We start from the raw sequence: 17,273 nt of genomic DNA, 5'->3' as shown, positions 1-17,273 counted from the left end.
CATGATCGCTACGTGATCAACGACACCAACGACGATATTCGCGTCGATCGAATCAATTGAAAGCAGCTGTGCACGCGCGCGTTCCTCTTTAATCCCGGTATACAGCGATGTATACCGGTGTTGTTTCAAAAAAAAAAAAAAAAGAAAGAGCGACTAGCATTTCGTGATACAACGAAACGACGAGTATAGACGAGAGTCGCATGGATCGTATTATCATTTCTCGAACAATCCTTCCTCACATTTCTTTTCTTCTTTTGACGGTTTGTTTCGATTCGATCTTGATCTTTCTACGATTCCTTCTTCTCGTTCATGATATTTTTCTTCTCTTTTTTCTCAAGAAACGAAGAACCTTCCCTCCCCCTTCCTCGTTCGAATCATCATACGCGGCGACACGCTCACACACGACCATAACGTCGATCCCAACGAATTCGGATAAATCCACGTGATTCAGACTCAGACTCGTTTTTCGTTTTTTTTTTTTCTTTTTTCTTTTTTTTAAAGCCTATTTAATAATTCTTTCGTTCTCTGCTCTGATTAATTATACATCGCGTGCGAAAATACCAAGAAATATCCTCGCAAAAAGTTAAGCTGGACGGCTTTGATCAAAAATTAGGATCTCTTTCGAAGGACGTGATTATCGGGAGAATAGGAAGTGTTTGCGGGTGATGATTGTGTGTACATGATCGTTGATAATAAAATACGTGTGAGACGTTTCCTCGAGATTCAGGGTATACACGATTCAGCGTACACGAGGCGAAAAAAAAAAAAAGAAAGCTTCGATCGCCCACCCCCTTCGCGACAATAATGCCTCTTTTTTTTTTTTTTTTTCTTTTCTTTTTTCTTTTGTGCAAACTTGTGTACTCCTTGTCCAAGTGTACGGTTAAATATTAATACTTCGTGGAGAGAAAAAAATTTGTGTATATACGTGGATCTGTGTGATCAAAGTGTGTGTACGTGTGTGTCGTTTACGCTCTTACATCTCGATAAAACCGATACTTACTAAAGTGTGCTTAGCCAAAAAGTGTCTCATTTATCACGAGCAGCAATTTACGACGTTATTAGCGCGGAAATTCTCTCTCTCTCTCTCTCTCTCTCTCTCTCTCTCTCTCTCTCTCTCTCTCTCATCTGTCGCTCATTCGCTCGATACTCTAGCACGAAATTATGCGTGCATAATTTTTTTTGTTTTTGTATATTTATTATACGCCGTAGAGATAATTTCGTATTTACACACGGGACGTTGCTAGCGCTAGACACGAGTCACCGGGCCCCACACAAACCGCACGCGTGAATTTCCCCGGGATTGGAGGAAATTTAAATAACATGGCCACGGCATATCACGCAAAGAGATTATTCGCGATATTCTTCGTCGCTGATTCGATCGCTTTTTTCGAGGATCAATCGATTCAAGAAGATTCGCTCGTTCCTCGAGACGGGACGAGTCGAGAGAATCGGCCTTCGAGTATTCGCAAGCGTACAGATAGATTCGAATTGTGTGTTCGTAATTGACTAGCGGTTCGAGAGACAGATAGAGAGAGAGAGAGAGAGAGAGAGAGGTGGAGAATGATCGGCGATTTTTATTTTTATTTTATAGTTCTTGCGAATTTTCTTTTCCTCTCTTTTCTTTAGAATTCTTTCTTCTTTCTCTTTCTCTCTCTCTCTCTCTCTCTCTTTCTCTCTCTCGGTTTTCTCGCATTTTCGCTAGAAAGCTCGAGCATCGAATCGCGCTCAATGAACGAGCGGATCTTGGCCAGTTCCCCCGAAACTTCGTTCTACCTTCAAGCGCGCTTGCATCGCGCGTCATCGCTCACGGAAGCACTCGAATATTCTCTCCATAGAGTCGCGAGAAAGCGAATTATTAATTATTATTATTATTATTATTTTTATTTTTATTTTTTTTTCCCCCGTTTTTATTGCTAAAACGCTGAATATTTATTATATTATATCTGAGTGAGTATACCTGCTGCATACCGGCGACTACTGTTCTCTGCGCCCACTACTTGATTGTTATAAACGATTACGAAAGCGTCGTTGCTCGTTGCTCCTATCTGTAAACGCTCGTCGAGAGCGGACCGTTCGTCATCGCCTCTCATTCGAAAGAAACGCTTTTGCGCGTCCACTCCTCGCTGTTCATTGCGTTCGGTGCGTTCTTTTTTTTTTTTTTTTCCCTTTCTTCGACACGTCACGATCGAATCGTAGATCTGTTTGAATGATATTGTACACGCGATCGGATGTTGCGAGACCTGACTTTTAAATGGATGTTACCGTTACGACGCGTCCATGACCGAGAGAAATCTGTCGATGTTGCGCAAGGAAGACGAACGACAGGTGAACAGCGTTCGTGCCTCGTTCGACTCTGCTAGACGTACGCGAAGCAGTCTCAGTAGCGTTGCTGGAATTCGTGGTGCCATCTGTTGAAATCGATATGGAAGATCACGATCGATCCGTTTGCCAAGCCAGCCAACAAGAATCTGTAACGACATGACGTGTTGAACAATATGTTTGTGATTGACAGTCGGTTTGTTTTATCAACTCGTGGTAACGAAAGATACCGGAACAAACTTTTGAAGTATGTTTCTTCGATTTATGAAAGACGAATCGGGTATTTAATTACTCTTACTTTTGATCGTGCGAAAGTGCCAGAGAACGGACACTGCTTTCGCAAGCTGGGAACGCATAGAGGAGAGCAAGATTGAACGTCCTCCAAACTTCGACGATTCGTTTATCACCACCTGTCATTAAGTACTCGCCGTCCCTGCTTAGAAGTAGACACTGAAAAAGAAATGAAAACACACGATAATTAATATTACTTCGAATTTGAAAAAGAAGAATAGTATTTGTCTTCAGGTGATACTATAGGGATTTACTTGAAGATTATCGTTATGAGACTCGTGGCGAAGCCGTTTCCCGTTTATAGTGAACGCCGCTATGTGTCCACGCTCGTAATTCACGACGATAACACCTTCTCTTGACATGGCGATATTTTCCGGCGAGGAAAATCCATTCGGCGCTTCCAACGATCTCAGAAGATCGCCAAAGGTCGTGTGCACGAGAACTGGCCCATCTGGGAAGAAAATGTAGATGGAAAATAAATAATATTTCTATTAAAAAAAAAACAATTAAGTTAATTACGTACAATAGGATCCAGAAACGACCAAGCCCAGTTCAGCGGAAATGACAACTGCGGTTACAGGTTGCTCGTGCCCTGTAAGGGTTGCTCTAGGCGCTGGTGCTTCACCCTCGCCGACAATCGTCTGCGTTCTGGCATTCCAGTGCCACAACAAAACGGTGCAATCGGCACTTCCCGACGCTATGTAACAATCAGAAGTGATGTTGCACTCGCTGCGTGACAAACACGTAACGACTCCGTAATGGCCGAACACTATTTGTACAATTTTTGCTAAAAAGAGAAAGGTGATGTTAAACGTAATTCTCTTCGTAATTTTTATTTTCAAGTCTGCAAATCTCGTTACCGGTTTCGGTGGAGAATACACGGAAACTGTTGTCCCAGAAACCGCAGGCAACCAAGAATCTACTATCCACAGTGGTGACGAAGCAATTACTTCGTATCTTGAGCTTCTGACTGAAATTGTCGCCCAAGTGGCGACGTAGGGTGGGGTTCGAACTATTCGCTGCTTGAGCTACAATAATCATTAACCGTGATGATCTACTTGTGACAAACTCACAAAAGAAAAGAAACACTCCTCCCATTATTCTTACTTACACAGAACTGGATCCATAGACAATGGCTGATTAGCAGCTTGCGCTTGTGGAGTATCCGCGTAACTCGGCGATTGTACAGATGCTACAAGTCATATCTTCGTGTCAATCGATCAGATCGTTATTTTCGAACGAGAATAAAATTAAATTATTATATTAAATACCCGCGTAATTCGTGTTCCATCTGTTGACAGCGAATTGCTGTCCAGTTGTGACTGTAACGACGGATGGTAAAGGTAGTTGAGGATAAGTGTTTGCCGATATGTGACAAATCGGCGAGTTGGATGGGAACTTGATGGTCATGCAGATGTCGTCTGGGATACTCGAGAACATCATCGGCGACTGCAAAACGGGTGGCAACGTCTTGTCAAACTTTGGGGTAATCTTCTCGTTCGGAATAGATTGAACAGAAAGAAAAGCGTGCATTGTATTTCTCTGTAGGTAAATATTATGGTAACTCGTTCGATGATTTCAGGTTTGGCTTGGTTAGAAATGTAGAAAAGGATGGAATTTAATTATTCTGTTAAATACGGTGTGTTTGCTTTCTTTGATCACTGTTCATAAACATGAAAAGTTCCTTAACGTGAGAAGTTCGTTACAACAGGTAAATTAATATATATAATTAATAATTCTAGATATTAAACAATTGTATTTTACAGACATCGAAGCAAAATACTGTGATTCCTTTTATTCTTACATTCTTAAATTTCTAGATTGATGATTTGTTTTTTTAGTAAAAGCCATGAGTGTAATTGACACATAATGAAACAAAGCGTGTCTAAATTTAAGTTTAAACTAACGAAAATAACATTAAAATATTAGATGATCGTGAGACATATCTGAAATGAAAAATATGTGCATCGATGCAAAGTGTTATTTATAACAAAAAAATAAAAATCACCAAGGCAATTAATTATATATGAAGATTAGTATGATGTGATACGTAAAATTATAAAAGATCTAACTCGATGACTCGTTCTATGGATTAGTATCTATCGTATCTAGAGCTAACAGAATATTTTTAAGTATTCGCATCCTTATTAATTTGTTAATCCAACCCATGTACATCTCCCTTCCCTCCTTTTTCTAAACGGATTACCTACGGATACATTGCACACTCTTCGTATTACACAGCTCTACGAGACGCTAAAAACCATGATTTAACTATCGAAAAGCATGATGTATCGTGACGTGAACATTATTATTTACCAAATGCATCGCCGAGCTTCGCGGGGGGTGTGGTTCCATCAAAAGTTGCGAGGGTGTTTGACCGAAGTTGCGTATTTGATTTTCTATGGCTTCCCTCATAACTGGATCAGTTATCGTATCCAAATCCACGCTACCCTCGTAAGTTAAGTAGTAGAATACATTCGTTGCACGAACCGCTTCCGGACCTGAAAATTTTTTATCATAACAACAAATTTCTCGAATCAATTTATATTACAATCTCCCATTTCTGGACAAAACTTAAAAACAACTCGAGGCTTGATTAATAATTTGGATATAAGCAGCAAATATCCCTTCGCTAAATCGATCAAGATGCAATTTAATTCGACTTATTCGTCAAAATTTGCGAAACAAAAATCAAATTCGAAATCAATTCGGGCGTAAGATTCGTTAAATTTAATTTTTAACGATTGTCGCAAGACGCTCGATCCCTGAGAGGCGCTGCCGATTGCTCGTGGCCGGTATTTCCGGTTGGCCAACTGTAAACGTGTTGCGTATTAGGGGTGGCGCGCATTGTCGCGGCGTGCACACGTGCCTAATTGGTTGGGACAAGACCGGGAGGAAGCTAACTAAAAACTAATTTCTTCCATACGCGCGGCGAGCGCCGCTCACCGCCTCCTTGCCGTGTTCGGGGAAGCGCCGGATATAGAGGCGCCACCGGCAATTACCATCGGTGGAAATCTAATTTGACTCGACCACGCATGTCCCAACACCCGGCCCTGGCCTACCCTTCGCTCCATTGTGCGGATGCCGTGTCGATTCGGCCGCACAGCTTTACGCGGCAAGATTAATGTCACTGCGGGATTTTCTGCGGCTTTGTAGAGATTTGAATTATGTTCTACGTCTTATCCATCTTCTTTTCTTTTTCTTCGTTCGAATATATATATATATGCTTGAAGTTATTACTTTTGAATTTATAGCAACCTTCGTAACGTTCGGTTTTAGAGTAATTGAAACATCAGAGGGAGAATGTTTGTGTATTTATTGAAAATTTTGAGCGTAGGAAAATCTGTAGGATACGATGTAAAAAGAAAAAAAGTGGAAAACGTTACGATATTTGAGGAATATTTGAAGATAAATCTGTGATTAAGTCATTTAAGTAGTCTAAGCACGAAGAAAGTTTGTGTGGAAAAGTTTATTATTATTTAGCATTGTAAAAATTTGGATCTTGGATCTTTACCTTTTTGTTTGTAGCCAAATATTAAATCGATCCATTGGTGTAATTGACAGGACACGAACTCCGACTCGAGAGCCTATATAAATTAGAGTTGTAAAAGAAATCGTTGAAAATGTGTTTGTACGAGATACGATGATTACCATTCGATTAATTCGTATAAATTCTTCCGGGGACGACGCCCACGGGGGTAACTCAACGTCGCCGACCACGCTGCCATCTTCTTGTCTGCCCAAGCGATATCGATTGCTGTTCACCAGCATCTCCGGTAGGAAGAAGAACTCTGGAATCAGCTCCTGTAAAAGTAATTCCAAATTATTGAAATAGAATTCTGATTGAAAACGTTTTATTAGAAAAATTCGTATTTACGTCGTGAGAAGAGAAACAAACCTTGACGTCCGAGGTGTCGCGTTGGCAATTCTTCCAGGAGAGAGCGATCGAGGAGAACAATCGATTCGGATGATCGAATTTCCCGCCTTGGAGCGCGAGGAACATCGTTGTCATCGGCTCCTGAAACGTTAAAAAATACTCATCGTAATAATATATTTTTATTAACGATGATATCCAAAATTCCACTCGGATATTTAAATTTTAATCGAATATCAAACGCAGCAAAAACTTTATTCGATCAAAAATTTTTTCGAGATAAATAAAGAAAATTTCTGAAAAACGCAAAAAATTCCAAATATCTTTCCAAAACGCGCGGCAAAACAAAAAATGCTTAAACCATCGCGCCGGATAGACTACCGTCAATGAGAGGTTGCCTATGTTGTTATATGGTTTCGCGCCCAAAGTCCTATCCGTCAGTCGTCCATTCACACTGACAGCCTGATGAATGTTAACAGAGGACCCCCCTGCGAGGACGCCGCGAGATTCACGCGTAGGCGTCGAAGATACGGGCTGTGATTTACAGCTGTTGTCGACGAGCGAGATTTTCGACAAGTTTTGCCTCCAACGTTTACAATGATCGAAGAAACGAGCGGTTCCAGCCTCGAAAGCTGTGGCTGCATCTCGATGCTCGTGGAAACCGAGGCCCCGAACCGACAAGAAGCGATGCAGTTATAAAGCAATAAATTGTTTACGATGCGGTGTATCCTTGGATGGAACAGCAGGGCGCCTCGCCAGTGAAACAACAGTAAAATCGCTTATCGACGATTTGTATGTAAATGGTTGGAAATCGTGGTTGCCTGCGCGGACCTTCGTCATTTACGCGAGATTTGATCGCTGTCGAGTATGTCGCGAGCTAACGCGCGCAATAACTATCACACGAAGTGGATTGTATGTATAGAACACTGGAAATAGCTATAAACGAAATTACGATGGTAAATATGGATATTTTCATTTGTTTCTTTCATTTATTTATTTATTTTTTTTTTTTTCTTATTTTACTGCTTATACCACTCGAGGTCATTATAATAATAAAGAAGTTGTTTTACTTTTTTGGTTGTAATTGGTTTGGAGAAAAATTAAGGGGATAAATTAGTAAGGGATAATATTTTTGAATGAATTTTCGAAAGAGAAGATATATACGTATATTTAACCGGGAGGCGGGCTAGAGGGCGTTCCAACGCCTCCAAATTAGTGTGTGGATGTGCTACTGGACGCGCGTGGTTGGAAATTTACGATTCCGGACTGGATAAGTTTCCGAAATAGAATACGAGAATCGATGATCTCGTTGAGATATCTTGTGTGTTGAATGTTTGTTCGATCGGGTAAACTCGAGATCTATTTACAAAATATCGAATTAAAGCTGTAACTTTATGAGATTTGTTAAGAGAATTTTACACGTGTAGGATAAGTGTCGTTTAAAATAGGCGTTAGTGTGAGAAACAGTAGTGGTGAGAAATGATGATAACAGTAGGACTAAAAATAATATATTATAACAACTTACCACGCGTATCATCCAGTTCAGGACAAAAGCAGCTGTAGAATAATGCGTGCCGTAGTGGAACGGCGGTATACTGTCGTGCTCCCAACTTTGAAAGCGTTCCTCGAAGTAAGCTCTTCTGCTTGGGTTCAACGCGCCAATTGGCTGGAAAAAAAAAAAATACGAGAAAATTTAATTCACGATTGCAGGCATCATATATCCCCATAATATGTGTGTGTTTCGTACCTTTGATAAATCACGATAGTTGCTAGGCAGACTGAGATCGAGCTCCTTCGTCTCGTAATTAGTCAACACCCAAGGGAACACCGGATACTGGTTCAAATCGTTGTAAGTTCGTCCTGAAACGTAAAACTCGTATTTAACTTATCTATCCCCTTGCTCCAAATTAATTACTAAATTAATCTAACCGTACCAAAATTTTCCTACAAAAGCGATCTTAAAGTGAAAAATTGATAAATAGAAAAGATGCGTGTTGTAACATCGAACCACCATTTTTCCTGCCTTCACATAATAAACAAGCTAATACAAATCCAAACGCTAAGGAAACGATAATAATAAACCTGCTGCTAAATGATTTAAACATCGATTCACGATCACAGAGATCCACCCCATTCGGCAAAAACCGAAATTCCTCGTTTAAACGGTGCCAAAAATAAACAAGGCGTCGTTGGTCCCTTCCTTTTAACGCGCATAATCACCGGCCTAATTTTTTTGTCTCGGTCACTCTTCTTTCCTCGAGCGCCACCCTCGCGCCATAACGAACGATAAAAAGAGAAGGATGGAGTAGAATGGATGCATACATTCTCCCTCTCTAATTCTATTTTTACGAAATGCATGGGACGACGGTTCGGCTCATTGGGGTAGGAGGTGCTCCGTTTAGTAAGCGCATAACTCAGGCCGTGACGGCTAATCGTTCCTGAAATTGTCACTTCTGGAGAGGCCTCGCTCTTCCACCCCCTCCTCTTAGAATCCCGTTCCAAGATGCATTAGTGACGGCAGCGCGGCTGCAAGCTTGACTTCGTCTAATCTCCTCCCCTGTCGCTAATTAAAACCCGTCAGCAAGTTTGTCAGGCGAGGTCTACTATCACCCCCTCGCCTCTTCGTGTCGGATCGTTTACAAACGTTTAATTCGCGCTACTTCGTCCTTTTTTTCTTTTTTTTTGGTCTTGGTCTTGGTCTTGGCTTGTCGACATCCGCGGCGTCAAGATTACCTTCCTCGTCGATCAGAATTTTTTTGTTATTACTTCTCTTCTTTCCATTTAATACGCATGTTTTCGGAAGTATAAAGAGAAATATAGTATAATACATGTGTACTATAGATCGAGGATATAGGCGAAATTGTAGGGATTAAAGCTAAAATTACTTCAATAAGTTTAGTTGAATAATATTGTTGTAAAGCATCGAATAACTGCAATTAACTAAAGTTTTTACGTACGATAAAGATACAGAAAAGAAAACTTCGAATCTAAATTTACAGTTGAACATTGCTCCATTCGTTTCCAATCTCTTCCAATCAATCGAGGATTGATACTTTTTTCTTTTAATTCAACTCAAGTGAAAAGAATAATCTTAATCTGTGGGATTATCTCAAACGCGTCATTCCAACGATATACAAGAATAATTAGAATTCAAAGAGAGAATTCCTAAGAGCTCCATCGCGAGTGCTCGAGAGCAAAAGGAACGAAAAGTGGAAGGAAGGAAGGAAGGAAGGAGAGAGACTCGTCGGCGGAGTCGGCGCGCACAAGCCTCGGCTACAATGCGTCGTAAATCGTGACGCTGCACGACCGTCGGTCGGACGTAAATAATAGTAAGGCCGTTATGCATCAAAGTGATTATTAATGGTAGCGTCGCGGTGAGTGAGCGCTCTCAGAACTCTTCCCGACACCGGAATGCCCGCGACACGCGCGCCCTCCTCCTCCCCGCCGCCCTTAGCCCTTGCTTTTTTACCTAACCCTCCGCCAACGGGACAACGTTATAATAAGTGGTGGCCGCGGCGACGAGAGTGCCTCGTTTTTAACTCGCCACTCGTCGCGTGATTTAAAGGGGCGCGCGGATCCCCGGGAGAAAAATTGGCAGGAAGTCTTGCGAAATGTTTTCCAATCTTAAAACTACTCGACTCGTTGCGTCTGATTTGCGTCCGAGGTCGAGTCTTTTATTTAGGAAGTATTTAAGATTCGATTCGTGGAGCGAGTAAATATTTCTGATTTTCTTGCAGAATGATACTACAAATATTGGCGTATAGTTCGGCTCCTTCATCATGGAGATTGTTTATTAATTTTTTTTTTAAATATCGTAGAATAGTATAGAAATTGAGATGTAAGAGTACAAGTAAGCAAAAAGTATGCTTTTTAATTATGTGTAATTATGTGTAGATCGTAAATATTTTTATTCGTTTACTTTACCAGAACACGAGAATCTTTGTAAGGAATTGCAATACTGCAATTCAATAACTATAAGAATCGGTACATTGCGGTTATTCGAAGAACGTTCTCTCGTCGGCGGACAACAAATCGGCGATTAAAACAAGTATAAATACCGTGAACATAAACGGAAAGTAGGTACAATCCTCGAGAAACCTGAAACCTTCGAACATGCATTCCACCAACGTGAACGTTCCTTACTTCCAATGCAAAATTTAAACGATACAATCGTAACTGCCTATTGTTCGATCGAGACCCAAGGAATATATATTCTCAGACCGATGGAAAAAAATAAAGAAAATACTTTACGTACTTATTTATTTTCTAAAGTATGAATATATGAATTAGAAATATAAAATATATTCCTTCGATAAAAAAAACTTTCTTTTCCTTCGTTTGTCGCGTACAAAAATCAGTCAAAATAATTTAAATCTCGAAAACTAGAAATTCTTCTTTACAGAATCGTATCATCAAAAATTCTGCTCATACAGAAATATATCAATCAAAATAATTCAAACCTTTCGCTATATCACTCGTAAATCTCAGAAACTAAAAACTTCTTCACTACCTTTTCTCCCAAAAGCCCCTCCCACTTCAAGATCCCCCGCAATACCTCCGCCTAACCTCGTATTATCCAACGCCCTTATTAACTCTCTTCTCATCTGCACGATTAAAAAAAGAAAGAAAGAAAGAAAGGAGAAAAAAAAAAATTCTGAAGCGAAAACAATTAATTAAAGAAACTCTCCCCATCGGAAAGAACGCCGATGGACCCGGTGGCGGCGTTGCGTACACCCACGCGAACCGGCTCGCATCAGGACACGCAGCCTATCATATTTACATCGGCCCTACTGTCATTAATTTTTAATAAACCGATGCGACCGAGAGCAAATAAACAAGCGATGCGGGAGCCTGAGGACCGGTTCGTTTTCGCAACGTGTACCCCCGCCGGGCCTTGCCCAATTGCGTCCTCCTCCGCCTCCTCCTCGTCCTCATCGCTGCACCCCGTCCACGATCTATTTATTCCCCCAATTAATATATAACGCTCGTAAATACACCTGGATATATACACGCCGGAGGCGTATATAGCGGTGCCTCTCGTCGATCCATGCGAATAATTACGTGTCTTACACAATTTTGCAATCGTGGATCCGAGGTCACTGTATTTCTGTATGCGATAATTCGTGATCGAGATTATGGAGATTAGTTTATCAGGGATCATTTTTTTTTTTTGAGGCGAGATTGGAATGGATTTGGAAATAAGAATATTTGGAAGATCTTCCTATGCATGTACGAGGATAAAATCGGTATCCTGGAATTTGAAACTTTTTTTTAAACTATTGTATAATTTGTAAATAAATTCGAAAGTATTTAGTAGAGAATTGGATAAATCATCTCTTCCTTTTCTTTAACCAATTAATTAATTGCACAGAAATCCAATTCCTCCAATTATATACGGATACTTTTTCATCCCTAAATACGACAACAATATCCTCAGGCTATTCCACCCTTGTCGAAACACCAAACACCGCATCACGCCCTCTGCAACGTTTCTATAATCCATCGAAACGGCCGATCAATGTGATCCAATAATAAAAAAAAAAAAAAAAAAAAAAGAAAGAAAGTAAAGAAAAGAAGGTGAGGGGGTCCAACGTCTCGAGTTTCGTGATTTAGGCCGCGATTCGAGCGCACAAAAGGGGCGGTCGATATTAAACCGACGAAGAAACAAAGGTACGGACTCTCATTCCGCGTGGGGAAGAGAGCGAGGAACGAGGACGGTCCCTCGGGAGAGGATTACCGGGGCCCACGAGACGGGGATTACTACGTATGGGGTGGCTAACGGAACACCGAGCTGATTGAGAACATCCCTAATACGCCGCGACAGATTCCATCCGGCCGTGTGCGGCCATAGATGTTCCCCTCTCGCTCTGCCCCGTCTTCGGCCATCGTCTGTCTCGTTTTAGCTCGCTTCGTAACGCGGCGACGATCGACCATCCGCAGACATCGCATTTTCTTTCCGCAAATCGTAAGCCGATATGATTTTTTACGTACGTTCCCCTTTTGAACATCGTTATTGGGTCGAAGAGAAAATATGGAAGGTACCATTTTGAAGCTATCGAATGGGGTGGTTAAATATTTATAAGTTGTTTCTTTTTGTTATTAATAGGAAGAGGATATGCCTATATAAGATATTGAATATTGGTGGAAATTGCGATGATTTTATAATAAAGAATATAGGATTATAGATGGGAGTGTATGATATTGATAAATAAATTTGGAAATGAATATGCTTTGAATGATATATTATATTATAAAATTCTTTGTAAAGAAATTAGTTTTGCTTTCACGATAAGAGATATATGGAATACGAATTTTTTTTATCTTAAATCTAATCTCTTGATTTAAAATCGATAAGTGAAAAAGATTGAAACGAATTTTTACTTACCAGCAATGGTATTCAAGAACATGAGATACTCGAAATTCGATATTTCTCTTCGCTGCCATTTCTGCGTCATATTGGAGCTTCTCATTAATTGTCTGGGCGACATCATTGACGCTCTCCTGCAAGAATAACGTTTATGTCGATTCATCTTATTAAAAGAGTCATGTGTTGATCGTGCCAATTCTTGCGATTAATTCTACTAACAATAATTTTGAATCAAATCATCAACGACGCGTTATTGTCCTGGCAATTGTTATTCATCTAGTCATCATTGCAAATGATGTCAAGATCGATATATAACAATTTACTTACGATTTCAACGTTGATACGACGGATAAATTAATATCTGTTCTTATATAGGATTTCATCGATTCATCGAAATTGCAAATATACGATTGACACTATTCACTCGTTTCTCAATATTCGATTTGGGAATTATTATATCTATTAATAAATATTTTTTATGATCAATTTATTCATAAATCATATCGTTTAACACGAGTAAATATCGAGTGTTGATTGTAATCACGATATCATTAAAGATGCATATTAACAAGAATGAATTTTAGCTTCTCAAGAATTATTTGTAAATAATCTTCATAAATTTGGATTACGAATGTACATTTAAATTTTTTCCCTTATTTAAAATTTAATAATCTCTCGTTTCGTTTATTCACATTTTCAATGTTTCATATGCGTATTTTTAGTTTCATACAATCCACAATTTCTTTCTAAATTATTCGTATCGATACAAAGACACGGTGATATCGATAATTGCAATCAAGTCTTATGAAGCAATTGTGAGGAAAATCGATATCAATTCAACGAAAGCTGTTACATCAGGCCTGCTGCTTTACGTTCGCGCCATAAAATTCAGGGAGCGCGTTTTACGAACACGGGCATCGCTGATTTAGGATTTATACGAGAGACATTAATGGACGATATACAGTGGATGACATTAAAGGAGGAAACCATCTGACCGTAGCCGGATGTATAAATTCTGGCGTTGCGTGCATCGTCAACAAATCTCGCGGAACCATGAAAATTTTTCTTCATCTAACGTAGAATAATGAATCGCATCGCTTAATCAAAAAATTTCAAAAATCTACTTTCTCAAAAATCTATCAGCTCTACTTACAATTTCTCAAATTAAGAAAATTCCAATTACTCGTATTGCGAATAAAAATTTTCTTCTTATTTTCGATCATGGAAACGCGTTTTTCAGTTCTAATTTTTCAATCAACAACTTTCGAACTAAAAGAATTCCGATTATCCAAAAATAAAAATTCTCATCTATCTTTTCTCTCACGATCTCTCTCTCTCTCTCTCTCTCTCCTTTTTCTTCGTCACGCGATTTTTCGAATGGAAAACGCATTTATTTCTCGAGAACTCGAGCGTGGTACAGCGTCACGACGCGAATGCGCGTCTTATATACCGGCGGATTATTTTTGTTGGTCAGGAATCTCCCTCGGATCAGACGTCCGACTCGGCCTCCGTATATTTATGGCCGTCGTATCCTTCTCGTCGGCTCTCTTTCCCTCCTCCCTATTTCACTCTGCCCTCTGTGTATAGGAACATTTTAATGGATGGATCGAAGCGCGGATACGCGAACCTCTGTTCTCGCCGCCCTGTCCTCCTCTCGAAACTTGCGAGGGTATTGGTATCGGGAGTGGATGCTCTACCATTCTTCGCTCCCGTGAGAGACGCTCGATGAGAATCCCAGAATCCGTGACCACTTCGACGAATCGACCTCGCTCTGTCGATTTTAATCAACCGTTCCAGTTGTTGGTTATAACAAAATTTACAACGAGTATTGGATTGAAACGTTACCAGTTAGCCACCTGAATGTTCGAATACTCGCTTTATTTAACCAAATTCGTTTCGTCTGACGCGGAACATTCTATCGGTTGAAAAATTGGAAATATTTCTGCAATAGTGAAATAGCATAAGTGAATACGAATAGAATAGAAAGATCGAGTATTTCAACGATTAAGGCAAAGCTTCGTTTCTTAAAATAAAATAGAAGAAACCATTGACATCTGGGGACGTCGATTCAATCGATATCCGGTCTAGATCAAAGATTTCTCAATATTCTTATCCACCGATCATCCACTCGCATTCATCCCGAGCATTTCGTCGAGAAGAAAGGATCGTAAAGATCCTGAGGGCACGGATCGCGAGCGGAATCCCGGCACAAAGAAATAAGAGCGTGCCCTCCGCTCCTCCGAGTTGTCGTCTCTCCGCCCGTTTCCTTACCTAGTCTGCGGAATCCCGTATTTGATGCCAACGCCGACCCGCGGTAGCGCCTTGATCACCTTTTTCACCGTCGCCTGGTCCGGGAACGCGAACAGGATCGAGGCTGCGGGCAAAAAGGCGTTAAAGTGCGGATTATAAGCGGTGCCAATCCACGGTTGACGGGCCGTGTGTCAATCGTGGAAGGATGGCGGGCAAGGACGCCGTTTCTTGCACGCATCGCTCTGGCGGGGATCGTTCTTGTGTTCAAGGAGGGGGATGGTCATAAGGAACTCGGTCCGCCGAGTGTCGTTGGCTGATTGCTTTCTGGTGAAACGAGGCAGTGATGGATCTTTGGAGCTAACCCTTTTGCTACTACTATAGTCTGCATTATTCGAGTTATTGCACATCTTTCTCTGGAAACGTAGCATCGATATTTTCTTTCTTCAATGAACAGGGCAACTCGAATCGTGAAGCATAAACGCGGCCGCTGACGATCTTTCTCGAGCGCATTTTTGGTAGCGAAAGAGTTAAGGAGAGAGTGGAGCGAGTCATAGTGGGATTGGAAAAGGAAAGAACGCGAAATTTATTTCGTTATTGCACATGTATCACTTTAAGTATTATTTCGATGTGTTTCTGAAAACCGCGAGTTCAATATTACTTCTAAGACTAGATTAAAAGTCTAAGAGTTCTATTGTCTCTCATTGTATAAAATATTCGTATTAATTATCGGGTAAGATTTCTCTATATTGATAATATATGGAATATATTTATCACTTCGTTGGCGAAGTGTAATAGAAATTATAAAATCGTACGAACGTACAAAATGTTTAATTCCTTTTCAAACGAATGACAAAGAATATTCATAGGTGTGCTTGTTTCCTTCGGTCGAAAAGATCCTATTTCACCGTGTCATAAATTGGACAAATCCACTTACGTGGGTATACTATACGTTGCATACTATATTTCTGTCGAATCGCAGAGAATAATTCATCGAAACGTGGAGCACGGTTTAGAACGCATTTAGAAACGTGGTTGGGCTCGATGTGAAAATATGAAAAGGGGCGGGAGGGGGTAACGCGATGGACTTAATTTCACGGCTTTAATAGCATCGCCGAGACTCCCTCGAGAGTTCAAAGGGTGGCGTGCGAAGAGACAGTTACCATAAATACTTGCCGGTAATTTATGTAACTTCGAATATAAAGGACCGGGGGTTACACGGAGTCGGTCTTAATCAACGAAGAAGTATAATAAAAGGCACGATCACGCGGAGAGAAGCGCGAAATCAAAGAATTCCCTGACCCCGTTTCTTGGTTATATATGAATAGCCGGGGCTCCTTTCGTGGGTCTTCCAACTTCTGGTTCTCGGTACGCGGTCGTTCCGCGAATTAACGTGTTCCGACAAATGGATACGTCTCGAGGCGTGCGTCTCCTCCTCTCGTAAAGGAAAATAGTGAATGGAGAGAAATTTACACGATGGTTGTTGTTAAGTGGAATATATACGGTGTATACGAAAGGTGTATTCAAAACGTTGAACGCGTTTATTAAACGGCACGTTTTTTACGATGACATGAATGTTATTAATGCGAATGTTATCCTTACGGTGGATTAATTAAAATTAATTTTACTAAATCGGATTGCAACCCTTTCTTTCGAATTTCCAACATCCAATGAGACGAGTAGAAATACTTTTGAAATAAAAGTATGAACTTTTGAAACGAAAGTGAAAATTTAATAATATAATAATTAATTGAAAATTGTAGATGATGTTAATAATAAATGGCGCGACACGATCCAATCTCAGATTCGTTAACGTACATGTGAGTAAGTTTCCGCTCATTTTTCTAACGAACTACGACTGTGTGAACCAGCACACGAATGATATTCCGTCGGTTGATCGAAAGTTAAAGGGTTGGGGGGATATCAGATTAGAATCGGAGGATGTCCAGAGATGAAATTTATCTGCGGCCAGGAGAAAAATAATCAGCGGGATTGCGGGCCCGGCCGAGGTCTCAGGTATACGGACAATTTCCTACAGCGCGTTTGTTCGAAATACGCGCATTACCAACCAACGAGCCCTACGATTCCAGGGAACGACAACTATATTTCAAGGGGAACGCCACGATGTTACGCCATCCTCGTGGAATGTTTTAACACCTCGCTATGAAATCGAGA

At 40.5% G+C, this 17,273-nt stretch overlaps 1 protein-coding gene across 3 annotated transcripts in view; it reads right to left on the bottom strand.

Moving 5' to 3' along the window:
* Positions 1 to 2,139: 2,139 nt before the first annotated feature.
* LOC100863256 (rugose) overlaps positions 2,140 to 17,273 on the bottom strand; it is a 410,744-nt gene continuing 395,610 nt past the window's right edge. For all 3 annotated transcript variants that reach the window (XM_086910780.1, XM_086910781.1, XM_086910779.1), the window contains 15 exons: positions 15,123 to 15,225; positions 12,870 to 12,985; positions 8,232 to 8,344; positions 8,010 to 8,150; positions 6,509 to 6,628; positions 6,262 to 6,414; positions 6,125 to 6,197; positions 4,927 to 5,111; positions 3,882 to 4,101; positions 3,722 to 3,802; positions 3,471 to 3,638; positions 3,134 to 3,397; positions 2,865 to 3,061; positions 2,618 to 2,769; positions 2,140 to 2,468 (listed from right to left, as the gene is read on the bottom strand). In XM_086910780.1, the coding sequence (XP_086766906.1) occupies positions 2,378 to 2,468; positions 2,618 to 2,769; positions 2,865 to 3,061; positions 3,134 to 3,397; positions 3,471 to 3,638; positions 3,722 to 3,802; positions 3,882 to 4,101; positions 4,927 to 5,111; positions 6,125 to 6,197; positions 6,262 to 6,414; positions 6,509 to 6,628; positions 8,010 to 8,150; positions 8,232 to 8,344; positions 12,870 to 12,985; positions 15,123 to 15,225 (2,177 nt within the window). In that variant the 3' untranslated portion in view covers positions 2,140 to 2,377. The remainder of the gene's footprint in view (positions 2,469 to 2,617; positions 2,770 to 2,864; positions 3,062 to 3,133; positions 3,398 to 3,470; positions 3,639 to 3,721; positions 3,803 to 3,881; positions 4,102 to 4,926; positions 5,112 to 6,124; positions 6,198 to 6,261; positions 6,415 to 6,508; positions 6,629 to 8,009; positions 8,151 to 8,231; positions 8,345 to 12,869; positions 12,986 to 15,122; positions 15,226 to 17,273) is intronic.

Source organism: Apis florea, unplaced genomic scaffold (assembly GCF_048593485.1).
Source record: "Apis florea isolate Af1SG1 unplaced genomic scaffold, ASM4859348v1 contig_3203_pilon, whole genome shotgun sequence".
Lineage (NCBI taxonomy): Eukaryota > Metazoa > Arthropoda > Insecta > Hymenoptera > Apidae > Apis > Apis florea.
The sequence above is the reverse complement of the archived record's forward strand: the minus strand, read 5'-3'. Positions and strand labels throughout refer to the sequence as shown.